This window comes from Acomys russatus, chromosome 7, assembly GCF_903995435.1.
Source record: "Acomys russatus chromosome 7, mAcoRus1.1, whole genome shotgun sequence".
Classification (NCBI taxonomy): domain Eukaryota; kingdom Metazoa; phylum Chordata; class Mammalia; order Rodentia; family Muridae; genus Acomys; species Acomys russatus.
This window is the reverse complement of record NC_067143.1, coordinates 35,838,893-35,864,568: the sequence shown is the minus strand read 5'-3', so window position 1 is coordinate 35,864,568 and position 25,676 is coordinate 35,838,893. Positions and strand designations below refer to the sequence as shown.

At 49.1% G+C, this 25,676-nt stretch overlaps 3 protein-coding genes across 4 annotated transcripts in view; all 3 read left to right on the top strand.

The window, feature by feature from the left end:
- Positions 1-1,490, top strand: part of Sec11a (SEC11 homolog A, signal peptidase complex subunit) — a 41,202-nt gene extending 39,712 nt beyond the window's left edge. For both annotated transcript variants that reach the window (XM_051148811.1, XM_051148810.1), the window contains 2 exons: positions 618-675; positions 966-1,490. In XM_051148811.1, the coding sequence (XP_051004768.1) occupies positions 618-643 (26 nt within the window). In that variant the 3' untranslated portion in view covers positions 644-675; positions 966-1,490. The remainder of the gene's footprint in view (positions 1-617; positions 676-965) is intronic.
- Positions 1,491-12,219: 10,729 nt separating this feature from the next.
- Nmb (neuromedin B) lies at positions 12,220-13,693 on the top strand. The gene is made up of 2 exons (XM_051148812.1): positions 12,220-12,457; positions 13,161-13,693. Exons 1-2 carry the CDS (start codon positions 12,301-12,303, stop codon positions 13,448-13,450), a joined length of 447 nt encoding a protein of 148 aa, XP_051004769.1. The 5' UTR covers positions 12,220-12,300; the 3' UTR covers positions 13,451-13,693.
- Positions 13,694-16,041: 2,348 nt separating this feature from the next.
- Positions 16,042-24,958, top strand: Wdr73 (WD repeat domain 73). The gene is made up of 8 exons (XM_051148818.1): positions 16,042-16,130; positions 16,527-16,594; positions 16,810-16,898; positions 17,656-17,744; positions 18,477-18,541; positions 22,377-22,541; positions 22,805-23,170; positions 24,608-24,958. Exons 1-8 carry the CDS (start codon positions 16,090-16,092, stop codon positions 24,841-24,843), a joined length of 1,119 nt encoding a protein of 372 aa, XP_051004775.1. The 5' UTR covers positions 16,042-16,089; the 3' UTR covers positions 24,844-24,958.
- The last annotated feature ends 718 nt before the right edge of the window (positions 24,959-25,676 follow it).

Genomic DNA, 25,676 nt, shown 5'->3' with positions numbered 1-25,676 from the left:
CCTTTAATACCAGCACTTGGGAGGCAGAGGCAGGTGAATCGATGTGAGTTTGAGGCCAGCCTGGTCTACAAAATGAGTTCAGGTCAAGGCTACACAGAGAAACCCTGTCTCGAAAAAAAAAAAAAAAAAAAAAAGATTAAGAGGGCCAAGGCCAGACTACGGTTAAATGAGTGGGTGGTGAAGCCCTGAGCTGTGTAATAAAGCTCTCTGTTCACTGGCCACTCAACATGAAGTACCTCATAATATGCTGCTGTGTGCCTCGTCTCTCCACCAAGATTGGCAGCTCCCTAAAGGCTATGAGGCCACACCCAGCCCCTAGAATTAGAGCTACCAACTAGAGACCAAGATCTCCACTCTGGTACTGCTTCTGCCACACACAAGCCATGCACCTTGGGTGCGTGATCCTGTTTCCTCATCTATAAAATGGTGATAGTTCTAACTTCCTTGTAACAGGCTGTTGAAAGGAGCATATATAATATATGCAAGTGGGCTTTGTGAACTGAAAATTAGTACTCTGTAGAAGGTACTGGTACTTAATACTGAGTAAATGTTAGCAGTTGCTTCATCTAGGGCGTGAGTCTGTGATGATAAGTTGTCTGTTGGCTTGTCTGTTCTAGATTTGTTCCTTACATTGGAATTGTGACAATCCTCATGAATGACTATCCTAAATTTAAGGTAAGAGTACCTACCTACCTACCTACTGTATGTTTGATTAGAAATTAAGCAATCTTGGGTTGAGGGTGCAGCTCAACAGCACGCATGCATGCCTGAGGCCTGGATTCAGCCACCTCCCCCACAGTGACCTTTTGTTTAATTTTGAAAGCTGTTAAATGGATTACAGTTGAAGTGTGAAAGAATAATTGGATAGTTAGTAACTGATCCTGGTCACAAGTGAATTCGTGAATGCTGAAGACTTATGCGCTGTGGGAAGCATCCTTGATGTGTGCTCCTGCTTGGTTTTCCAGTACGCTGTACTGTTTCTGCTGGGTTTGTTCGTGCTGGTCCATCGTGAGTAAGAAGTCGGCTCGCTGTCCCGGGAAGATGCTGTGCCTGCTGTTACTGGATGTTTGCAGTAGATCCTGCTCTGATTGGTGGATATTCGGAGGACACATATGTTGGCACTTCTTGGTAGCACTGGTTTGCATTAGTTTCTGTTTCCACACTTGAGGATGTGTGGGCGGGCGCGTGTGCACCATGGAGTGCACTCAAGGGGACTTTCAATCACAGGATTTCATATGTTGTCATTGTCACTCTTTCACATTTTTGTACATCAGTGAATTTTTTATATTAAAAGGTTGAGCCAAAGCCCCCAGTGTTTGTATTTTGAAGCCAAGCTTCACTTTTAAAGTGCCTACAGAGTTCTGTAAATGAAAACACAGCTCTGCATGAGTTCAAACCTGTCATTCCTCCTTACAGTGGGATGGCACATATTGAGGTGGTCATAAGTCTTAACTTTTCAAGATTTTAAATAAAAGACTTTGCACATTGAACCCCTTTCCCTGAATTGTGTTTGTTGGGAAAGCTTCTGAAATGTGCCTTTCTCGGCTGGTTCCTAGTACCCATTATGGGTTCATAAAGGCTCTGATGTGGCTGGGCATGGCGACACATGCCTCTTAGCCCAGTTTTGGAATATCTCAGCACCAGAAGCAGGAGGATCAGGAGTTCTGGGTCATCCTCAACTACATTGTGAGTTCAAGGCCGGCCTGGGCTAAATGAGATTTAGTCTCAAGAAACTAGAAAGGAGAAAAGGCTTCAGCCATGATGTTTTTTTGTTTAGGTTTGTTCTTGTTTCTGTGAAGCCAAAGTAGCCATTGACGTACATAGGAAATCTCTTAGTCACATAGTTAATCTCTTAGATTCTTCACTAGGGTGTGACTCAGGTATGTATAATTCCAGATGGATGTGACTGAGAGGTCCTGAAAAACTTCACCTGGCTGTGAAAACACCTAAGCCTTTGTCCCCTGGCGGCCTCTCAGCACTTCTCCACACTATGTGTTAGCATTTGGATGAGGCAGGTGACAGGCAGGAGCCTGGCCAGCATTGTACTCAGTTTAACTCTCTAATTTGCCTAAACCTGTTCTTTTAAGTGGCTGGCTTTGCATTTTCTTTAATGCAGGCGTAATGAGACAGAGTTTGAAGTAGTGACTGAAAGCCCAATTGTGCTGTCTTTAAATTTTGAAGCCACCAGGGAAGTGGAATTTAGGGTAAACCAATATGCAGTAACATAAAACACTTCTAATTCTGTTTTTCTTGTTTAATGTGAAATCTCAAAGTAAGCACGTGCTCGGATTCTGTTTATTCAGAATCTGAGGTGACAGCCTGTGCTGTATTTATTGCTAATGGGGTAGAATGCACAAGCTTGCAAAGCCTTCCCTGTGGAGAGTGCTGCACCTGACACCCATAACCAAGCCTCAGCCTTCAAACTTTGCATATGGTGCTGGATGGTATCAGTCTTAACAAATGGCCTTCCCACCTGGGAGACTTAATGTTTTCTCATGATCCTGGAGGGTGCTCAGGGTGCCTCTCCAGCACATGGCAGAACATGGGTACTTTCTTTCTCCATGGTCCTCTGTGGGAGATGGGTTAGTACTTCCCGGTCAGTGCCCTGGCTCTTTTTCTTTTTTTGCTAGGTGCTCCTAACACAAACAAAGGCTAAATTTCTCTTAAAAAGTAGCCAGAGCATTTAGAACACTTGACTCACTCTATTAGCCAAAAGTAAAAAGATTATTTTGGGGGGAGAGGTATTATGTTCCCAATTTTTATTTTGTTGAAAGCTAAAACATAAGACTTAAAACTAAGAGATTTGGGGAGCCAGAGCTGTGGCAGCTCAGCAGTTAGAGGACAAGCATGGCTGCCTCAGGGGCCTGCTTCTGCTCAACCTGCATCTGTTCCCAGCCGCCTGCATCTCCGGTCCCAGAAGAACCTCATGCCCTCTTCTGGCCTCCATGGGCACTAAAGACACGGCATTCATGCATACGTTCAGGCAAAACACTCACATACAAAAATAAAGGCTTGCAGGGCGTGGTGGCACACGCCTTTTATCCCAGCACTCGGGAGGCAGAGGCAGGTGGATCTCTGGGAGTTCAAGGCCAGCCTGGTCTACAGAGGGAGTCCAGGACAGCCAAGACTACATAGAGTAACCCTGTCTCAGAAGATAGATAGATAGATAGATAGATAGATAGATAGATAGATAGATAGATAGATGGATGGATGAGGGTTGGAGGGCTAGTTCATTGTCCAGAGCACACACACACTGCTCCTTTAGAGGATGTAAGTTCGGTTCCCAGGACCCACATGAGGCAGCTCACAGCCACCTGTAAGTCCAGTTCCAGGGGCTCCAGTGCCGCCTCCCAGCTTCCACAAGCACACACACATATATCTTTGAAAAAACAATAAATCTTTTAAAAAAATTTTAAACATACTTTGAGCTCTTTGAAAATATAAGAAATTAAAATAAATCTTGAATGAGGGGTGTTGAAGACAGACTGCTCATTGGAGTCATGGGTACTCACTGCTTTTATATATAAGATGAGATGAAAGGCAGCAGATATTATGTTATACAGAGTTTATTAAATGAGCATAGGGAGAGAAGGAAAGGGGGGAGGGGTACCCCAGAGAGAGACAGAAACAGGAAGAGTAAGAAGAGAGAGGAGGGGAGGCACTTGGACGGTTTATTCTTTTATATGGCCTTGGGCAGGGCCATGCCCCTGTGGCCAGTAAGCAATGACATCATAGGTAGTGGACAGAAACAGAATCTGCTTTTGCAGAGAAGCAGGATTTTAGCACCCACGTAACTCCAGCTGCACGGGATCCCACAGCTTGTGGTCTCCTAGAGCCCATGCACTCATGCACACATACACAATTAAAAACAAGACAAATCTTTTAAAAAAGGAAAATGTAAGAAATGAGCCGGGCATGTCAGTACACACCTGTAGTCCAAGCCACCCAGGAGGCTGAGACCAACTGGGCGCCATGGTGAGACCCAACCCACCCAAACAAAAATAGATGAAAAATGTAAGGAAGGCCAGAGAAACCTAAGTAGTGACTGAATGGCCTTCCCGGTTCTTTGGCCTTCAGCAAGAGTAAAGGGAAGTGTGGAGGACTCGGCCCCTGGAAAGAGTTAAAACAGGAGTGAGAACTAATGAAACTTTAAATTGGAACTTGATACAAGGATGATCTCTTGGCTCTCACGACTCCAGCTAATAAGTCTTTGTGTCATTTCCTCAGCCCCAGCCCCACAACTCCATCTTTGAACCCAAGCTCCTAGGGCAGCCCATGAAGCCTCTCGGCTAATCCTCCCAGGCTCAGGTGGCGTCTGTGTGTGTCACCCCAAGCCCCATCTCCCTTTAGCCATCCTTTTCTTTCTTTTTTAAGATTTGTTTATTATTTATACAGTATTCTGCCCACACGTGCCTGCCCACCACTAGCACGCACCAGATCTCATTACAGGGGGTTGTGAGCCACCATGTGGTTGCTGGGAATTGAACTCGGGACCTTCGGAAGAGCAGATGGTGTGCTCTTAACCTCTGAGCCATCTCTCCAGCCCTAGCCATCCATTTTCATTAGCATTTACTGCTCCCTATTGCTTGAGTACCAGTCGTGTTGCCCCTGCTCTTCTCTGTCCTGTCGGGTTTCCCTGCCCTAGTGGTCCAGTCCGTGGGCATTGTGGGTAATTACTTTAGGTGTGCCTTTTACTTTCAGGAGTCTCCCTTGACTGAACTCTCCTGCGAGTGAGATTCAGGCTTTGAATGCAGCTACATTGAATGCGCACCCCCCATGCCCCTTCCCTGGGGTTTCCACTATATCGCCTCATTCTCTCACCTTGTCTGAGTCACCGTCTTCAGACGTTACTCCTCTGCACTGATCCTTGACAGCTTTACAGTGTTTTGGATCTGGGGTACGGTCTCAAGATTCCTGCGGGTTGGGAGCTCCTCTGCAGGAGCCTCATTTTATAGACACTGCTCTGTTTCCCCAGTAACGTGAAGCAGCATGCGTGTTAAGTGTTGGGTATAATCAGGCCCTGGAAGCAGTGGTGTAGTATCTCCGATCAGTGTTGTTGTTGAGCAGAGCATATGAATCATTAAAGTGATTTGTACTTTCCTGTTATTTAGTAAGTGCATTCTCTCTTGGCCCTGCCAAAGTTGAATCTGAAAACTTCCTTTCGCCATGGCTTCGTTTAAGCAACATGTACCTCTCTAGATTTTTGTTTTTTAACGTTAATTCTGCTTTCTTGTTTCTGTATGCCTGCAGACTCTTCCTAGGTCCTTGTTTCCGGTGGGACTGTTGGAATTTGCCGCTTTACCGCAGGGGTCATAGGCTTCTGAGAGATCCTCAGCTTTCTTGATTGCTTGTGTGCTTTTCTGGGGAGTTGACAGAGGCTCTCTAGCTTTGGTCTTTGCCTTAGTGTTTTGTCAGCTCCAGCCAGCGCTCATCACATGGGAAGGCACTGTTCCACCGTCTGCCTTCACCCTCCCTATGACAGTGTTCTGACACTGTTGAGCTTGAAATGATCATCTAATTGTAGCTGGCTGCATGGACTCGCTCCCTTCCTCCAGGTGCTCTTTGAGTGAGGGAGCCGGTGCAAGCTGGTTTCCGCCCACCTGTACCTTCACTGCTGTTCTGTGGCTAGAACTGAGCAATACCAGGGGCTGTGGGAAGCAGATGTGACCCTCTCCTCACAAAGTATGTCTGGACATAGAAAGAATGCCACTTATTCAAGGGATGTAATTGAGACTAAAACGAGCAAGGCTCCTCGCATATTGTTAAGACATTCCTCCTAAGAGTCCCTTTAAGCCCTCAGGACCCTTCCAGTCTCGGCTCTCCCCAACCCCATTCTCCGCACCCACGTGGGCTTTGCTGTGTAAACCTTTGCCTGTGCTGCTCACTGCCTGGGGTGTAGCCAAGCATTTTCTCATCAATTCAGCAGATGTTTATTGAACATCCGCTGTGTCAGGTTTTCAGCTAGACCCAGCTACAGAGGTAAGTGAGCAAGGTCTTTGATGCCCACCCTTTGGGTACTCTACCTTAGTGGGTGGGGCACGCATAACACACTTCCCACATAGGGCCTTAGTGTGATCACAAAAAGATGCTGGGGAGTGTCCAGTCGGTGTGTGGAGTGCTTCCTGCTTCAGCATGCCCAGTGCTTTGTCTGTAGCATCGCCTCAGGGCAGCTGGCTTCCTCTGGGTTGCTCTTCCCACTAGAGTGAGGTTGATTCCTTTAGGCACTGAGACAGATCTGGTTTTGGATTCATCTTTGGGTATCTCCTAGTGCCTGTTACAGTATTGTGGTTATTTTTACACCAATTTATATACTTGTCTTGTTCTGTACAGATAAATATAGTACTATGTGATAAAATATAAAATTGTAACTGAAGAAATTAGAATTGAAATAATTGTTGGAGAGGAAATGGATAAAACCAGATGCGAAGGGGCTGGAGAGATGGCTCAGTGGTTAAGGGCACCAGCTGCTCTTCCAGAGGTCATGAGTTCAGCAACCACATAGTGGCTCACAACCATCTGTAATGTGATCTGGTGCCCTCTTCTGGCTTACAGGTGTACATGCAGGCAGAGCACTGTATACATAATAATAAGTAAATAAAATCTTAAAAAAAAAATAGATACAAAATCAGTAAAACCTAAGGTAGTAAAAGATTCTGTTGTCTGCTGGAAGAGGTGTGTGTGTCCTTTAACTCTTGGTTTTTTAGTGTCTAGTACAAAGAAGGAAACTGCTATTTCTGTGCTTTGTGGAATGGGCATAAAATGTAATAAAAAGAAAGTTAGGTGGTGCTGGCACATACCTTTAATCCCAGCACTTGGGAGACAGAAGCAGGAGAGTCTCTGTGAGTTTGAGGCCAGCCTGGTCTACAGGATGAGCTCCAGGACAGCCAGGGCTACACAGAGAAACCCTGCTCAAAATGCACCCCCCCCCCAAAAAAAAGTAATAAAAGAAAGCTTATAGTAGTTTCAAAGGCCAGAGAACTCTTGGGCCACCCTGTGGCGTTGCGCAACAATCCCTGTACAAATCAGCCTGGTAACGGTCCTCAGGCTGTTTCCCAGAAGGTTCCAGTGTAGTTAGTTTTGGCAACATCTAAAAAAGCCGCCTCCTGAGTGGCTGTGGCAGCCCATGCCTGCAATCCCAGCACAGGGAGAGGTGGAGGCAGATGCATCAGGAATTTAAGACCCAGCCTTAGCTATAAAAGTGAACTCAAGGCCAACATGAGCTACATGAGGCATAGTTTCAAAACATAAACAAACCAAAAAAGCCACCTCCCCTCACCCATAGGGGGAGTTTCAACTTTCCTTATATAGTCTTGTATAAACTTCTAGATCCAGGCCTCTTGAGGAAATAGAAATCTGTTACCCTCACTATTCTAAGACCCTCCTGCCACAGTCTCCACTTTCCTCTGCCAAAAATATTTTACCTTGCTACCTTGGTTTTTCTTAAGTTTGTATAATAATAATAATTTAAAAAAAAGAAAACCACTCTTTTCTTATATACTGTTAAATTGTACTCTTGACTCTGACTTTCAAGCTGTATTTCCTGTCTTAGGCGTTCTGGCATGCTTCTACCCACTCTCAATTAAGAGTCACTTCTCTAGAGCCATCACTTTAATTGTCCTGTCTATTTGGATTGCTAAACCAGGTTTCAGCTTTAATTCAAGGAGTCTAGTTAGATAAATTTATATTCAGAACTTAATGTTAGGCAAGTAAATTAGCTTACATAAAGCTTTGGTCAAAGCTCTCAGCCTGACCACTTATTTAGGCCAAAACCAGAATGCTGTAGAGTTTCTTTACGCAGAGCTAGTCAAGAATTGAGGTACAGACAAGTATGGTGGCTCACGCCTTAAGCACCACACTAAATCTCACCTGCACTTCAGAATCAGAAGCAAGATCACTGTAAAAAAAAGGGGGGGGGGGGCTAGAGATATGGCTCAGAGGTTAAGAGCACTGGCTGCTCTTCCAAAGGTCCTGAGTTCAATTCCCAGCAACCATGTGGTGGCTCACAGCCATCTGGTACCCTCTTCTGGCCTGCAGGTATACATGCAGGCAGAACTCTATACCTATAAATAAACCAATGAGAGAGAGGGAAAGAAGGAGAAGAAATGATGTGGGTGCCATGGCATTTTGGTTGAAGAACCAAGATGTCATAGGCATGTTGGCAGGGCACTCTTGTGTGGACACTCTCTGGTCTCACTACTAACAAGCGAACGTTTCTTGGTAACCAGCTTCAGGCTTCAGGCTTTGCTTTTCCTAGGATCCCAGCAGGTGCCGTTCTGAAAAGTTCTTTACAGTTCCTAATACATTGCTCCTCCTTGTCTCTTTCTACACCAGCAGTCTTTAGTGACACTGTGCATGATCTGCTCCCAGCCCTGCGCTGTCTCACCCATCCTTGCTTTTGCTCTCTTCTCCTACTTGTGGAGCCTTGGCTTTCCCTTCCAGCATCTTCTTGTGGTCTTTGTCCAGCTTTAGCCCGGCGGTGACCTCCTTGCTGGGTGGATGCCCATGTGGACACTGGTTCCGTTAGCCTCTTCTTGCTGCCCCTTTTCAGTGCAGATGGCCTGTGTACCTGGCCCCCGGACCACTTGGCTGATCTGCTGACCTTTGCCGTGTCCTCGGACAACCTGACCTTCATCATCCTTTCCAGTGGTCATGGATCCAACATTATGCTTCTGTCTCAGCTCTTTGGAAAGAGGAAGACATCTTCTGAAAGTGAGAGGGTGCACTGAAATGCCGTTTATTTGCTTCAGTCGGAACTCACAGAGGGGCTGAGCCTCATTTTGGTGGCTGCAGCTCCAGCAATGGCTGCAAAGGAAGAGCTGTTGTTTTCTATCTAACATGCCTCAGAGTAACCTCTGTTCCACCCGGGAAAGAAAACAGAGTTCAGGAGTTTGCACTGTGTCTTTGCAGGTCAGTGCACAACAGTCCTGCTGTCCCTTCCGTGTTGCTGCGCTGGGTGCCATACCCTGTCCCGCCTGTGGGAACTAAATGGACTATGGCAGAAAACCTCGATTTGCAAAGTCCTTCTCTTCCTTGGGTTGGCTCAGATTATCAAATCCCTTGGAATCTACCAGAATCCCAAGTCCGCAAACCTAGTTAGACAGTCAAGAGTGGTGCTGCACATCCCAGCGCTGGAAAGGCTGAAGCAGGAGGATTTTGAGTTCAAGGCCAGCCTTGGCCTCCACAGTGAGTCTAAGACTCTAAAATCCAAAAACATTTCTAAAGCCCTCTTTGGGGTTGAAGATATTCAGTTATGTAGCTATCCCATCGTAGTATGACTGTTACAGGCAAATAGTTAGGAACACTGCTTGGGCTGGCCACTTCCAGGGCTGCTTGGCACCCTGTGTTCAGCAGATTCAGTGGGTTCAGTGGAGTGGTGGCTTTCTGGCTTCCTGCTGTGAGCCAGGGACCGAGTGTGTGTCAGATGGAGCTAGTCTTCTGACGTGTGAACTTGTGAGAACAGAACTCCAGGCCCCGGTCACTTGCAGAGCAGTGAGACTGGAAAGGCAAGTGCCACTAGCTCTGCTCCTGAGAACCCAAAACTCAACTGGGTACTGAGAAGATGGCGTGGGAAAACAGGAGCATGCATGTTAGGGGAAGCTGTGTCTGTTCTCACAGCTTTGGGAGCGCGAGGCAGTGCCCCAAAAGCGTCGTGACAGACCTGAAGTCCGACTCCAGTGAAACGTCTGGGCAAAGTAACTCAACCTTTGATGAGCTCTTCAGCAGTAAGAGAGAAGCTTGCCAGGTGAGTTCCTTCAAGCCGTTAAGGAAGGCAACACTCACTTAAGTACTATTTCCCTTGCTTCCTACATCCGTGGACCAAAGAGGTAGCCTGGCAGTGTGATGGATGCAGAAGAGAGGGCGGCGGTCGCAGAGGGAATGATTATCATAGAAGGTGATAAGAGCTATATCTGAACACCATGGCTAAGCTGTGACAAGAGAGCAGGGAGGTGTAAATGTCAGCTTGGGGGTGAGAAGCAAGGAGATTAAAGGGAAAAGCCAGGGCCAGAAACAGACTGTCACTGTCCTGTGTGCCCCACTCCAGAACCTCAGCGTCACAGGCTCAGAAAGCTTCCCTGGGCTGGGAGATGGCTCAGGAAAGCAGTTGCCGTGCAAGCATCAGGACCTGAGTTCAGAGCCACAGCACCAGCTACAAAGCCAGGGCTGTTGACACGCACCTGAAATCCCAGCGCTGGGGAGCTGGAGACATGGGGATCTCTAGGTTTGCTGGCCAGCCTGTCTTTAATCAGTGAGCTCCAGGTTCAGCAAGAGACCCTGTCGCAAAAAATAAGGTCTGGGGGGCCGGAGAAATGGCTCAGGAAGGAGGGCACTGACTGCTCCTCCAGAGGTCCTGAGTTCAATTCCCAACAACCACATGGTGGCTCACAACCGTCTGTACTGGGATCTGATGTCCTCTTCTGGTGTGCAGGTGTATGTGTAGAGAGAGCACTCATAAATACATAAAAATAATACATATTTTTTAAAAATAGGGTGTGGGCTGTAGGTATGACTCAGTGGGTGAAAGCACTTGCTGCAACGAGACTGACCTCAGTTCAAATTCCTAGAACCCACACGAAAAAAACATATGTTGTAACACATACATGTGATCAGTATTCCAATGGTGAGATGAGAGAGATAGGTGGGAAAATAACCAGAAGCTTGTGTGCCTGCTAAACTGGACCACACAGCAAAGCAGCAGAAACGAGAGACGCTGCCTCAAATAAAGCAGGAGCAAGAACTGACCCCTGGAAATTGTCCTCTGGCCTCCACATATGGGCATGCGTGTGTGTGCGTGTGCATACACACACGCGCGCGCGCGCACACACAGACACACGGAGCACAATCGAGGGAAATGTCTAACATGCTAACCTCTGACGTCACAGGAATGTCAGGGTGCCCTTGTAGGATGGTGACCCTGAGGACTGCTGGGCCCTGCTCAGCTAGCCTGTGTAGGTGCTAGCAGAGCAAGTGCCGCGTCTCACACCTGTGCTCCCAGTACTTGGGGCAACTGAGACAGGAGAATTGCTGTGAATTCAGTTCAATCTGGCCTATATAGTAGGTTCCAGGAAAGCCAGAGCTACATAGAAAGACCTTGTCTCAAACATAAAAAGATTAAGCCAGCAGGTGCCATCTTGATGCCTGTAGGTTCTGTAATGCCCCACAAGTGTTCCAGGAGAGAATCCAAGACTTCACACCCATTCTATCAGTCACTCCTTGACCTAGTTTCTAATGAGCCGGTGAACAGGGAGTGGGGAGTTAGTGTCCCCTCATGTCTACCACAGAGTTCCAAATGTTGGTGTGCAGCGAGCAGCTAAACAAAAATAAAGGGGTTGGAGCACATATCTGTCCTTGTCCACTAAGTGCCACTGAGGGCTGAAGATATTTCCCAAGACCAGCTAGGAAGGCATAGTTCTGCTCCTTATCAAATAGTTGTATTGCCAGGCAGGCAGTGTTGGCGCACACCTTTAGTCCCAGCCCTCAGGAGCCGGAAGCTGACAGATATCTGAATTCAAGGCCAGCCTGGTCTACACAGTGAGTTCCAGGACAGCCAGAGCTACACGGTAACACTTCCTCAAAAAGAAAAAAACAAACCACAAGTAGGTGTACTGAAATTTGTAAAACTACTAAAGCCATGGACTACCATTATTTCCATTTCACAGTAGAAGAAGGTGTCATCTGGTGCAGCGCTCTTTCCACTGCTCTGACCTACCCAGTGGGTCTGCCTCATGGGCCATCCACAGTATGCTGCTACTAGGAGACAGCTGCTGGCTCCCTTCCCAATCATCCTATCCCCGTTCTGGGCACAGAGCTTTTCCAGGTTACCCAGTGTGTGCTGTTTATGAGAGAGCAGAGCGGTACAAACAAGGATCTGATTCCTCCAGACAGGAGGTGACAGAATTCTTTTGTGGAGTTCCTTTGCGGGAGGATGCCAAACACCCATGCTGCTAAAAGCAGGCTTCTTGCTCCGCTTTAGTTTTAAGGAGACGCTTTGAGGGCTGATGGAAGAACATGATGGTAGAAAGCTGTGTTCGTATCCACGGAGGGCTTTGGGAACCACCTTTGCGGTGGGGCGGTGCCACACTCCAGGTTGCACAAGATTGTGATGGGTTTCTGCTGGAAACCCCAGTGAGGCAAGGCTACAGAGGGGCTGTGTGGGCGGAGCCTGCAGGGGGCGGGGCTCGGGGCGGGGCGAGCTCGGCTCCTCTGGCAGACTTTGCTCTAGACTGTAGTTTAAAAGGCTGCAAGGCGGGCTTCGCTAACTAGCATCCAGTAGTGCCAGAGGAGAGCCCGCTCGGCACAGCTATGACCCGGCAGGCAAGGGGTTCTTGGCTGCTCCGCGGTGTCCTGCTCTTCGCGTTGTTTGCTGCCGGCGTCGCACCCTTCAACTGGGATCTCCCGGAGCCCCGGAGCCGAGCCAGCAAGATTCGAGTGCACCCTCGGGGCAACCTCTGGGCGACCGGTGAGTCTTTTTTCTTTTGGTTTTTCGAGACAGGGTCTCACTGTGTATCCTTGACTGCCCTGGACTCGCTTTGTAGACCAGGCTGGCCTCGAACTCACAGCAATACGCCTGCCTCTGCCTCCCAAGTGCTGGGATTAAAGGCGTGCGCCACCACCGCCCCGCTGATCGGTGAGTCTTAGAGGACCCTGACAAGCGTGCTTCCTTCTTCTTAGTCCCTAATTTTCCTTTCAACCCTCTGGAGGCTCTTAGTGGCATAACTCCTGCAGGCCCCTGGGGCTCATCCAGTTTGACAGACCCCGGCAGTCACAGACTTGGCTAAGATAACCCACTCAGCAAGTTTAAGACAGGGCTGGGCCAGCATCTTAGATGTGCTTGCCAGTCAGTCCCCTTTCCCTTAGGCAGACTGCCAGGTCTGTTCATCTCACGTCTTCTCTGCATATTCGTATCCGAGACACCTCTTCCACTTTCTCCCCTAGCACGTTATCTCCCTGGTCCCAGGCTATCTACCCTGACCCCCCAGCAGGTCAGGAAAAGCTGAGGTGGTCAGCTTTGCCTCCACCCAGCCATCTATGGCTTCTTGCTGAGAAGGAACGTTTCTTGTCTTCCCACTGTGAGAGCTGAAAGGTAGAATAGACCAGAATTTGCTTGTGGTAATAGGGCCCTCACTCTCTAGCTTCCATCTACCTTGGCACCTCCATTTTAGGTCACTTCATGGGCAAGAAGAGTCTGGAGCCCCCGAGCCTGTCACTGGTGGGGACAGCATCCCCCAACACCCAGAGGGACCAGAGACTGCAGCTGAGTCATGATCTGCTCAGGCTCCTCCTGCTAAAGAAAGCTCTAGGCATGAATCTCGGTGGTCCAGCTGCCCCAGTCCAGGTGAGCCCCTACCGCAGTCAGTCGCAGCCCCAGGATGGAAGAATTGCCAGCCAGCATGGGTTCAGGGTGGGACCACCTAGCCAGGGCTCCAGGGCTCAAAGGGGAATAGGTCAGTGACTAGAAAAATGAAGAAGCAGGCTGCATGGGGGAAAGTTCCTCCTTGCCCATGCCCAGTCTGAAGTCACAGGCTAGGACTATTCTAGCCCTTAAACAGAGCTTCCTCCTCCTTGCCACACAGCCTTGCCCGCCCCAACTGTCACCCACTGTGCTAGCCAGGCGTCTGTGCTTGTGTTTGGTCGAGCTGTGATCCTGGAGGCCTAGAAGTGGGAAAGGAGGTTAGCAGTGGAGACAGGGCTCAGAACCAGCTTGTTTTCCATCCCCCCGTCCACTTACCGACAGCAGGCTCTTGACAGTAAAGGCTCTGCTGGACTGTCCTGTGCATTTAGGATGCTGGTCTCTACCCACGGCATGCCAGTGCATATCCTCCCTAGCCAAGTGGTGATAAAATTCTTTCCGGGCCAAGAATGGGTACACTTGCCTGCAGACCCCTAGACCCTTCAGAGGTTGAAGCAGGAGGATGGTTTGAGATCAGGAGTTTGGGACAAACAAAAACAAAAAGCCTTCAGACATCAACATTAATGTTCCCCAGGTGGGAAGGGAGCTCAGGTCACTGCTGGTTCTACAGCACTGGCCTGTGGTGCTCATGGCCTTAGTGTCCTGCCTGGGTGGGTGGCAGCTCCTCCATTCTTTGTTCCTGGTGTTGTCCCCACTGCACACTACTGTCCCTGGTACTGTTGCTGTGTGCAGAAGGCAGTGTGATGGGGTAGGATGTATGCTGGGACCATCACTAGCCACTTGGTAGCTGGGTGATCGTAGAAATGTCACCGAGCCAAGCTCCATGTTCTTCACCAAATGGAAATAACCCCCCCCCCCCCGTAGATGAGATAATTTATATCACATGTGCGGTACAGTGCTGCGCACACAGAACACTCCTGTCACCGATCAGCAAGTCTCTGGCACTATCTGCCGCCACCGACCCCCTTCATATGCCCCACTGTGACTAGCACGTTGTGCATAGAAGAGACTTTCCTTAGAGAAAGTCTACCTCCAGTCCCAGCAAACACCACAGGAACCTCAGGTGCAAGAGCCAGAAGCTTAGGCTGGCTGAGTCCAAAGAGAGATCGCATCCCCTCTAGGCATGTTACTTTGAAGGCCTGAAATTCCAAGACCAACCAGCAAGATCTCAGAGGAAGCAATACTGCCCTGGCCAGCGGCAGGAGAATTAGCATGAGGTCTGGAGCAGGGCTTGGGGACAGTGTCATGTCGCTGACACTTGCCTAGTGCCTTGGACTTGATTTCTGTGGTGTCCTTTAGTTGTCATGACTACCCTGTGAAACTGGGGCCACATTCTGGGAAAACCATTACCCCTGACTCCTAAGGCCTTCCAAGGAGAAAGGTACTCACTCAGAGGCTCAGCTGAGAGCCTGTCCCTGCCCGCCCCCACCTATCCCCAGCACATCCCTATGACTGTGGACTCCAGAATCGAGTCTTCTCCTTCTGTCTTCAGTACAGGAGGCTGCCGGAGCCAGTACTGCAGAAGTGATGCCAATGATGGGACAGACACGACGCTAAGCGCCTCCATCCAGTGAAGGTGCTGAGTGGAACCCTAGCAGTGGCCCCATCTGGATAGAAATCCTAAGCTCAAATGTGCTACTCCGTTACTGTGATTTCTGGTTGGGTGACCAGGAATGTTGACAATGCAGACACAAAGTCTTTGCTACTGTGTTTCTTGCTTCCCTGGTGAAGTTGTGAATAAAAACACTCAGCTTTACACAGAACGTCTGGGCCTCTCCTTCCACCCACATTTGAGGAAAGGGGAGGATGGGATGGATGTTCAGCGAGATGGCGTGGTCTTGGGAAAGCCGTCGCCATGGTACCAGCCACGCCATGAGTGATTGCCACCTCGCAGGGCACAGGCCCACTGCCAGCCATGAGTTTTGCTGTCTTCTGCTACCTAAAGTTTCTTCGCCTGCAATGGGAGGCTGCCTACACTCTGCCACACTCACCCATCTTTCATCCCCAGGCCAAGATTTAGTGCAGTACCTAGTGTAGACAAGAAAGGACCACGCTGGAATCCAGCCCTTCTCTGACTGTAGCCAAAGTTATAGGATAAAAATTAAATTGGAGTATCGGATACTTCATTAACTAGCCTCAAACTCCCTATGTAGCAAATGATAACATAAAACGTCTGATCCCCCTAACTCTGTCTCCTCTACCCTGGAATTACAGGGGTGCACCACCATAAAAAGGGGGGCGGGGTGTTCCGTGGTACTGGAAAGCTAACTTCATGCATGCTAGGCAAGCACTCCACCAGCTCAGCTATAGTCCCTGTCCAATAATACCCTTCATTAAAAAAACAAAAACAAAACAGAAAACCCAAGAGACTGTTCACCTCAAGTTCCCATTAAGTCTGTATTGTACCCGGCTTTGGGACACTGACAGCTCTTTGGCTGCACAAACTTGATCCTAAGCAGCGGCATATTTGAAGTCTCAGATCTTGCTTGTAGCTGACATCGATGAAGTTCTGGTTTTGCGTCGATTTTACCCGGACTCTGCACACAGAACTGAGGAAACATGCACGGGGCTGCGCGCTCACGACGCTGCCAGGCGTAAGACCACGCCCTCTCCTCGCGAGAGAGCGTGCCAGCCCAGGAAGTCTGGAGGGCGGAAGTGGAGCGGCGGAAGCCACGGTTGCTATGGAGCTCGCGGAGGACTGGCTAGTGGAGTCTTTGCGCTTGTAAATCGGGCCTGGTGGGCTGTGGGAGAGGGCACGGGCTGCCGGGGCACGGGTAAAGGCTCGCGGGTGGTGCCCAGGCACGGCCGGAAGGAAGGTCCTAATCCCCGGCCTCGCTCTGGGACATTCGGTCCTTTGTATGCTAGCGACCAGATCCGCGCTTGTGAACGGTATGGCACACATGACCAGTTAAATTGTACCAGCCTCTAGGCTAACTTAAAAACAGATTCAAGGACTGAACCTGTACACACAGGGAGTAAAACGCAGGAAAAAAAAAAAACCAGTCCCCTGTCTACCTAACTCCAGAGCCTGGGTCCACTAATCCTGCAGCGATCCCAGAGTCCTTGGTCAGCTGTACTGTGGCGCGCAGCATGTGACTTTTGTATCCCTATCCCGCAGGTACCAAGATTTTCATGCATTTGACCTCTCAGGAGCCACTCGAGTCCTTGAGTGGATTGGTGAAAAAGGTAATATACCTTACCTGCCACTAGAGATAGATTTCTGTCCCCTCAGGCCGAGCTTTAAGGTCTCAGACTTTAGAGAAACCCGTCCAGCTTCTGTTCCCTGACAAGGCTGCCCAGTGAATGGAGAAAAGAGATTTGTCCTTTGGCGGGAATTTATAAATCCAGCCATGGTCCACGGTATTTCTAACAAGTTTGTCACAGTTACTATTTTGTTTCAGGAGTCTTTGTTGCTGGTTATGAAAGTTTGAAAAGAAATGAGATTCTTCATTTGCTATTACCTCTCAGACTCTCTGTAAAGGAAAACCAGGTAAGTTAAGTGGAGGGGCTGCTTATATGTGTCAAGTGATTGCATTTCCGGAGTGCCTGTTACCCACCAGGTACTATCTCTGACAAGCTATGGGCCTGCCCTTAAAATCCAGTGGAAGAACCGGACATGATGGCGCACTCCTTTAATCCCAGTACTTGTGAGGCAGAGGCTGGTGGATCTCTGTGAGTTCAAGGCCAGCGTGGGCTATAGCTCTAGTTCCAGGACAGGCAGGGCTACACAGAGAAACCCTGTCTCTGAAAAACCAAAGTTTAGTAGAAGGAGGACTCCCGTGCATAGGGTTGAGTGCCAAGGGAAGTCAGGTGGTTCACCGGGGAGCTGCTACAGGTAAAGGCAATCTTACCGTGTCAAAAATAGATTTAGGGGGCTGGAGAGATGGTTGAGGAGCTAAGAGCACCGCTGTCCTTCGGAGGACCTGCCTTTGATCCCTGGCACCCACATTGCAGCTCACAGCCTTTTACAACTCCTGTCCCAGCGCATCCTCTTCTGGCCTCCAAGGGTACCAGGTGTGTGTGTGGTACACAGACATGCATGCAGCCCAAACACCCATACACATAGAATAAATAATAATAATAAAAACAGATATAGGGACTTGAGAAGTACCCCAGTGGTGTGGCACTCACATGGCACTCTGTGTTGGAGGCCAGCCAGGTCTACACAGAGAGACCCTGTCTAGAAAAGCCAAAAGAGAAAGGAAAAACAGGTGCTGTCTGATTACCCCCACCCCTTTGTGTTTTAGGGCTTATTCCCAGAGAGGGATTTCAAAATGCGCCATGGAGGATTCTCAGACAGATCTGTCTTTGACCTAAAGCACGTGCCAGGTACCAGGTATGGCCAGTCTCTGTCCCACACCTTCCGGTCTTTGGGGCTGTCAGGAAGTGGTCTGCAGTGTTTTGCCTTTTCCTCACCATGCCCACTTCTCAGTGTAGAGATATAGATGTGTGCACATGACACCAGGGCACACACAGACTTAGCCTGTGAAGAAACCACTAGCTTAGCAGCCATTTTGATTAGTGAAACCAACAGGTCTCTGGAGTTGCTCCAGGAACCAGATACAGAGTAGGAAAGTACTCTCAAGCTTCTCAGAGAACTGACAGACACTTCCCACAGAAGCTCGGCTTTCAGTCAGGGCTACATGCTCAAGTTTCCCACTTTTGTCTTTTATTTATTATTATGTATACAGTATTGTGCCTGCATGTACACCTGCACACCAGAAGAGGACACCAGATCCCATTATAGATGGTTGTGAGCCACCATGTGGTTGCTGGGAAATGAACTCAGGACCTCTGGAAGAGCAGACAGTGCTCTTAACCTCTGAGCCATCTCTCCAGCCCCCACTTGTGTCCTTTCTAGGTGGCCACCATGGCCTGTGGAAGTCTGGGTTCAGACCGTGGCTCTCTGAGGTGTGATCCCTGTCCCTAGAGCAGGGTGAGCCTGCTCGTTGCTGCATGAGCGGGGCAGCTGGTCTCCGGGATCCTGAGTGGGTGGGAAGGGAAAGGCTGCCGGGGTAAGGGTGAGCTTCCCTCTGTCTGGACTAAGATTTTTTTCTCTCTGGGACAGGTTGCTGGTGACAAGTGGCCTTCCAGGGTGTCACATACAGGTGTGGCAAATTGGAGAGGACAATGGTGAGTGAAGTTCACTTGGTGAAAGTTGAGGTCCCTTCTGCTGAGCCAGTAAAAAAGCACATAAGGAGGGGACAGGGGACATCGCAGTTTCAGTCCACTGTCTGTAAAGATGAGTTAGTATCCACGGTGTGGCAGTCGGGCCTAATGGGGCTTCTTTAAACTTCCTCCAGGAGTTGAGTTTACCAGCCCAGCTCCAGGCAGAGTACCCTGAGAGCAAGGACCTCTCTGCTGGACAGGGGCAGGGACAGGGCAGAGCCAGAGCCTGTCAGGAGCACTCAGCTCTTGGAGAAGAAGGTGACATGGAGAAGGTCCCTCCTTTTAGAGTGTGCTAGTTCTGGGAAAGGAAAGTACAAGTGAGCAACAGGCTCACTGCAGCGTCTTACCCAGAGGTCACAGTGCTGCCAAGGGCACAGAGAAGGTCCTGTTCCTTCTCAGAGGGGTAGGACGTTCCTCTGTGGGGACTAGCAATGGTCCCTCTGCCCTGATCCAACCATTCACTCCGTCCCTCCTCCAGTGAGAGGCCTCTCACCAGTAGGAAGTGGGCCGTCCCAAGATGTCTCCTGCAGAGCTCTGGCAGTCAGCGCAATGGCTGGGATTCTGTTGAGCACTCTCTTTGTCACTTGTCTGTGCACTTGTTCCCAGTTCCTTGTCTTGGTGTTGCTTACCTATACATGTGGGTAGGTGGTGATTGCTGCCACTGGGGTTGCTGTTGGTGGTGGCGGAGGTGATTGTTTTTTGGTTTTTCTATGCAGGGCTCTCAGTGTAGCCCTGCTGTCCTGGAAATTAAAAGTTGAGGCTGAAGAGATGGCTTAGCAGTTAAGGCTCTTGTGCTGTTGCAGTGGTTCCCAGCACATTCATTTGTCAGGCAGTTCACAGCCACCTGTTTCTCCAGTGTGCAGGGACCAGACACCCTCTGGTCTCCATGGGCACATGCACATACATGGTGCACATAAACTCAAGCAGGCACACATACCTACACATTCATAAAATTTTATAAAATGTGTTCATTTATGTCCCACTAGCAGTGTGCAAAAGTTACCATTTTTCCACATCCTCACCAACATTTGTCACTGTCTCTGTGCCTAGGGATTAAATCATATGCCTGTTGAGCAAGCACTTATCCCTAACCCTGCCTTTTCGTCAGAGCCATTCTAATGGGGGTGGTATGCATATCACTGTGGCTTTGGCTTACATTTTTCACTAACAGCACTAAACAACTTTCATGTGGCTTGGAAGCCATTTGTTTATTTAGTAAAATGCTGGCCTTTCACCTGTGCTGGAGTGCTGGTCCACGCTGAGTTGTAAAAGTTCTTTGTAAGCCGGGCGTGGTGGTGCACGCCTTTAATCCCAGCACTCGGGAGGCAGAGGCAGGCGGATCGCTGTGAGTTCGAGGCCAGCCTGGTCTACAAAGCGAGTCCATGATGGCCAAGGCTACACAGAGAAACCCTGTCTCGAAAAACCAAAAAAAAAAAAAAAAAAAAAAAAAAAAAAAAAAAAAAAAAAAAAAAGTTCTTTGTGTGATAGATACAAGTTCTTCATTAGATACATTTGCTGATAATTTATCCCAGTTTGGTGTTTTTCTTCTCGTTGCTGTATGTTGTGGTGGTGTTTTGCTTTGTTTTTGGTGTTTTTTTTTGTTTGGTTTTTTTTTTTTTTTGGTTTTAGAGACAGGGTTTCTCTGTGTATCCCTGGCTGCCCTCCCTGGAATGCTCTAGAGACTAGGCTGACCTCGAACTCTGCCTCCAGAGTGCTGGGATTAAAGGCTTGCACCACATGCGCCCAGCTTTTGGTTTTGTTTTTTGAGACAGGGTCACACTATATAATTGAGGCTGTCGTGGAACTCACTTACGTAGTCCAGGCTGGTGTCCATCTCCCAAGTGCTGGGACCAAAAGTGTGTACCACCGCTCCTGGCTCTTTCAGCCTCTTAACGTGCTGGGTTGGAATATTGATTGGGGATTTTCTTGAGGATATACTTCTGTACTGAGTGGGAAAGACTGGGTTTTTGTTTTAGGTATGTATATAATTATTACGGTGCTGGATGGAGCGGGAACCCAGGGCCTCAGTTATGTCAGGCCCGTGCTCTGGCATTGTCTCTGAAGAAGCTTTGAAATAGGTCTCCTCCAGTCCAGCAGCTGAGACCCCTCCCGTGGCTCAGAGCAGCAGGTCCTGGGAGAACTGGCTTCAGGCTCCTTGGAGTCAGTACAAGGGAGTCAGGGAAGTAAAGCACACAAGAGCCAGGCAGGCTCTGCTAAAGTGGCCTCAACCACAGCCTTTTGGTGCTCTCTAGAGACCAGCTAATAGTTCTGAGGCTCAGCTGTTGTGTCTGCTGCAGGCGCGTCTCAGCTTGTGTTGAAAAGTCTGGATGAAATGCCCTGAGGGTGCCGTGACCCTGGGAAGGTCAGAAGTCTTGGTGCAGGGGAACTGTCTGGAAGGAACATACTGCCAAACGCTCTTGTTCAGCCATTTAGTACCCTTTCCACACTCATCCGTTCAGTGCTGACTCGGTCCTGTCCTTTAAAACTGAAAATGCTGGGGGGCTGGAGAGATGGCACAGAGGTTGAGAGCACTGATTGCTCTTCCAGAGGTCCTGAGTTCAATTCCCAGCAACCACATGGTGGCTCACAACCATCTATAATGTGATCTGATGCATACTGTATACATAATAAATAAATCTTAAAAAAAAAAAAACTGAAAATGCTTGCTGGGCGTGGTGGCACACACCTTTAATCCCAGCACTCAGGGAGGCAGAGGCAGGCGGATCGCTGTGAGTTCAAGGCTAGCCTGGTCTACAAAGTGAGTCTAGGACAGCCAAGGCTACACAGAGAAACCCTGTCTTGAAAAACAAAAACAAAAAGCTGAAAATGCGCGTAGATCTTCATCTCCGTGCAGTGTGGACGTGAAGTAGGGGGTTCTTTTTGGAGAAAATACAAAGCACAAAACAGGATTTCTCTTTTCAGTAGTTTATGCAGCAAGTGACTTGTTCGAAACTGTTATGAGTGACATCGAGAGAAGTGACAAATGAATCCCAGCGCTCAGGAGACAGGCAGATGGAGCTCTGTGAGTTTGGGGCTAGCCTGGTGTACAGAGCGAGCCCTATGTCCAAAAACTTAACAACAACAACAACAAAAAGGCCTCAAAAGATGTAGAATACAAAGACTAGAAACAGCCAGCTAGCCAAGCAGCCTGAGCCTGAGGCAAACAAAAATTAAAATGTATTTCATTCTGGCACCAGGAAACAGGAGGATCAAGAGTTTGAGGCTAGGCTGGGCTAGGACCCTTATCTCAAAAAAGGGGGAAAAAATTAAAGGTCCTCCAAGGTGGCTCAGCAGGTAAAGGCACTTGATGTCGAGCCTGACCATCTGGCAATCTAAATTTAATGAAACGTTCTCATCCATGACATCTGCAGTGCAGCCGTGAGCTGCCAGGTCTGGCAGGCTGCGTGGTGAGGTCACGGAGCATATCTGGGAAGGAGCAGGGCTGGTTCATGACCTCCATGCTTGTCACTTTTCACTGAGGTGTGACTGACATCAGCATGTGTTCATTCCTTTTCTTTCCCTCTCTATCTTCTCCATCAAACAAGTCAGAACCTCATGATTTCAAGATGGCTGCAGTGACTCATTGTCTCCCATTTGCAAAAATAGTTCATAAGACAAACTACGAAGGCATGAAAATAATTCTGGCAGGTTCAGAGTGTGAACAAAGCCCAAAGTGCTTTTGTCTCCACACTGTCTCAGCAGCCGTTAGCTCGCTCTCCCTGACCCTCTAAATGTCAGGGAAGGTTTCTGCCTCCCCTCACTGACATTCAGCACTTTGGCCTCTTCCCCTTTTCTTCAGATGTCATTGAAGCTGTCAGTACCATTGATGTGCAGGACAAAGAGGAGAGTCTCTGGCCTCGCCTGTCTGTCTTCTCCTCTGTGGCACCTGGAATCCTCCACGGGGCGCGGCTCAGTGGCCTGAGGACTGTGGATGTGGAATCCCAGAAGATCACTTACAGCTCAGGTACTAACACAGTGCACCCCCTGCTGGCTGCTCCAACCAGCTCTGTCCTTCCTCCAGAGTCCCTAGTGAGACCTCGCTCAAGCCTTTGTGCCAGGTGCTGGGGAAACATGGGCCGTGTACAAACCCTGGCCCAGCACCTGCCAGAGAGCAGACTGGCAAGGTGAAAGGTGTAAACATGATTCATTCTGCCTGGGCTTGGCGCTGCCATGTTGCCAGACCCATCTGACTCCAGCACCTTTTCTTCTGTGCCCTCTGTCTTGTAGGTACAAGTGACAGTGAGCCATTGAGCAGCCTTCAAGTCCTGGATGCAGACACCTTTGCTTTCTGTGGCACCTCAGGTCGGCTGGGGCTTGTGGACACCCGCCAGAAGTGGGCACCATTGGAGACTGTCAGCCCCAGCCCTGGCTCAGGTGGAGAGCGATGGTGTGCAGAGGTTAGGGATGGGGGCCAAGGCCCTGCACCCTGCATCGCCAGCCTTGGCTCTCATGGGAAGCTCTGCCTCTTTGACTCCCGGACTCTCTGTCAGCCTGTGAGCTCAGTCCAATGCCCAGTATCCAGATCCAGTCCTGACCCAGAGCTGCTGCGGGTGACCTGGGCTCCAGGCCTGGATAACTGCGTGGCTATTTCAGGTACTGGCGAGAAGCTGTTACTCCACTGCTCTCTCCCAGGGATGGCAGGTGCTTGGGAAAGGACTGCAGCCCTGTAGTAAACCTGGCTGCAGAAGGTCAGGCTGCCTACTGGAATGCCACTTTGGTCTCTAGTCTGCTCAAAGTCCGTCACCTCCCACCGTGGCTACTGAATTTGCAGCTATTGGCAGTGGCCCTTGCAAGTCTAGGTGTGTTCAGGTGTGTTGAGAGACTTGTAGACAGTAAGATCTGGAACAGCCAGAGGCTGCACCAGACAGCAGCTCTGTGAGCTGCTTGTTGCTTGTATTAGCTGTAGCCACGACAGCAGGCTCCCAAAGCTTGGGAATTCTCACTGTGAGGCCGTGCATGTTCAGTGGGACACTCATCTAGGGGCCAGTGAGAAAGATCTGTTGCAAGCACAAAAGGGGGCATTTCGGGATCCGGAAAGAGCAGAAGAAACATTGTGCCAGAGAGAACAGGAAGACAGCAGGGTGGGAGAGGGACAGATGGACAGGAGGCATGGTGCTCTCTCAAGAGGAGATGAGACTGTCCGCCAAGGACCAGAGGGGGAGGGAGTGGAATCTGGAGCAACTTAAAAAGATTTGAAGGTTTCTTCTGCCTCTGTTTCCAGTGAAGATAACTGTTATGAGGACTAAAGATGACACATGCTGAAGTTGGGGCATAGCTCACTTGTAAGCAGGAGGCCTGAGTTTGATTCCCAGAACCCATGTAGAAAAGCTGGGTGTTCGGGCTGGAGAGATGGCTCAGAGGTTAAGGACACTGACTCCTCTAGAGGTCCTGAGTTCAGTTCCCAGCAACCACATGGTGGGTCACAACCATCTATAATGTGATCTGATGCCTTCTGGCCTTCAGGTGTACATGTAGGCAGAGCACTGTATACATAATAAATACATCTTTTTTTTTAAAAAAGCTGAGTGTTCTACACAGAGAAACCCTGTCTTGAAAAACCAGTATGTGGCCGGGCATGGTGGCCCACACCTTTAATCCCTGCATTCAGGAGGCAAAGGTTGGTGGATCTCTGAGTTCGAGGCCAGGATAGCCAAGGCTACACAGAGAAATCCTGACTCAAAAAACCAAAAAAGAAAGGAAGAAAAACCAATATATAAATATGTATAAACAGGTAGAGTGAGTGTGTGTGCTCCTGGCCAACCAGGGCTACATAGTGAGAGTCTGTCTCACAGAGAGAGGGGCAGTCTTGGGGAAGAATGCTCAACGTAGTGGTCTGTGCTTATAATTCCAGCACCAGGGAGGCAGAAACAGGCAGGACTCATTGGCCTGCAGGCCTAAGTTGCACTGTGCCTGAAAAATGACACCTGAGGGTTACGTCCTTGACCGCCACAGGAATACACACACAACAGGCATCCACCTCAGGCCTTCATCACACAGTATCACACCTCTCTTTTCTGTGTTCTTCTCCAGGCTTCGACGGGACAGTGCAGATCTATAATGTCACATCGTGGGATGGGAAGAGAACCCAAGCGGATCCCCTTTTCACTCACAAAGGCCACATCTTCCTGGATGGGAATGAGGCTGACTCCGCTCCCCTGGTCACCACCCACACCTGGCACCCTTGCAAACCCAGGACTTTGTTATCAGCAGCAAATGATGCCTCTCTGCATGTGTGGGACTGGGTGGACCTCCAGGCCTCTTGTTGACAGCTTCGGTTCCCTCATGGGCCTCTGAGAAGAGGAGTGGCTTGAGTGGCTGCTGCAGGACTCTGAGTGACCACAGGTCTACCACAGCTGTTGGCTTCAGGCAGGTTAGCATGCCCTTCTGGTCCCTTTTTCTGATCTGTAAATTAGGGTGGTAGTAACTACTACCTAGGGCTGTGGGGAACGTCACAAGTAAAGTATCTGAGAATAGTTGGTCAGGCACATGGTATAACAGGGCTAGAAGCGACTGTTGGCTCTAGGAGCCTTGCCTTTCTAAGTGTAAAATGGCAGCACTGTGTCCCTGACTTCACAGCATCATGGTGAGAATCAGGAGAGCTGGAGTGTGATGTGGGTGTGAGCTTTTTCACAGAAGGAAGCAATGTCTTAGGGCCAATAAACATTGAAAAAAAATGCCAGGAACAAGAAAAGAGCGATTTTTTTTTTTTTTTTTTACTTAGTTTTTTCTACTTGGGATTAAGCCCAGCCTGCTCTACTGAGTTAGTCCGAGCTGCCTTTTCCCCCCACCCCCCCCCCAGCTGCTTTCTATTTATTTATTTATTTATTTATTCATTTATTTATTGGTTTTTTGAGACAGGGTTTCTCTGTGTAGTCTTGGCTGTCCTGGCTCGCTTTGATCTCACAGTGATCTGCCTGCCTCTGCCTCTCAAGTGTTGAGATTAAAGGCATGAGCCACCACACCAAGCTGCATTTTTTTTTTTTTTTAAGTTTTTTCTTGTGTGTGTGTGTGTGTGTGTGTGTGTGTGTGTGTGTACACACAAGGTGGCAAGATGGGTTCTTTGCTTGACTAAAGGATACATACTGCTTTCTGCACACAT

What these genes read in the sequence shown, in the direction of transcription:
- Nmb (XM_051148812.1), top strand. Translation starts at nt 12,301, where the DNA reads ATGACCCGGCAGGCAAGGGGTTCTTGGCTGCTCCGCGGTGTCCTGCTC. An exon ending in GGGCAACCTCTGGGCGACCG is followed by an intron (nt 12,458 to 13,160) that starts GTGAGTCTTTTT and finishes CCTCCATTTTAG; the next exon opens with GTCACTTCATGGGCAAGAAG.
- Wdr73 (XM_051148818.1), top strand. Translation starts at nt 16,090, where the DNA reads ATGGAGCTCGCGGAGGACTGGCTAGTGGAGTCTTTGCGCTT. An exon ending in TCTCTGTAAAGGAAAACCAG is followed by an intron (nt 16,899 to 17,655) that starts GTAAGTTAAGTG and finishes TTTGTGTTTTAG; the next exon opens with GGCTTATTCCCAGAGAGGGA. An exon ending in TAACTGCGTGGCTATTTCAG is followed by an intron (nt 23,171 to 24,607) that starts GTACTGGCGAGA and finishes GTTCTTCTCCAG; the next exon opens with GCTTCGACGGGACAGTGCAG.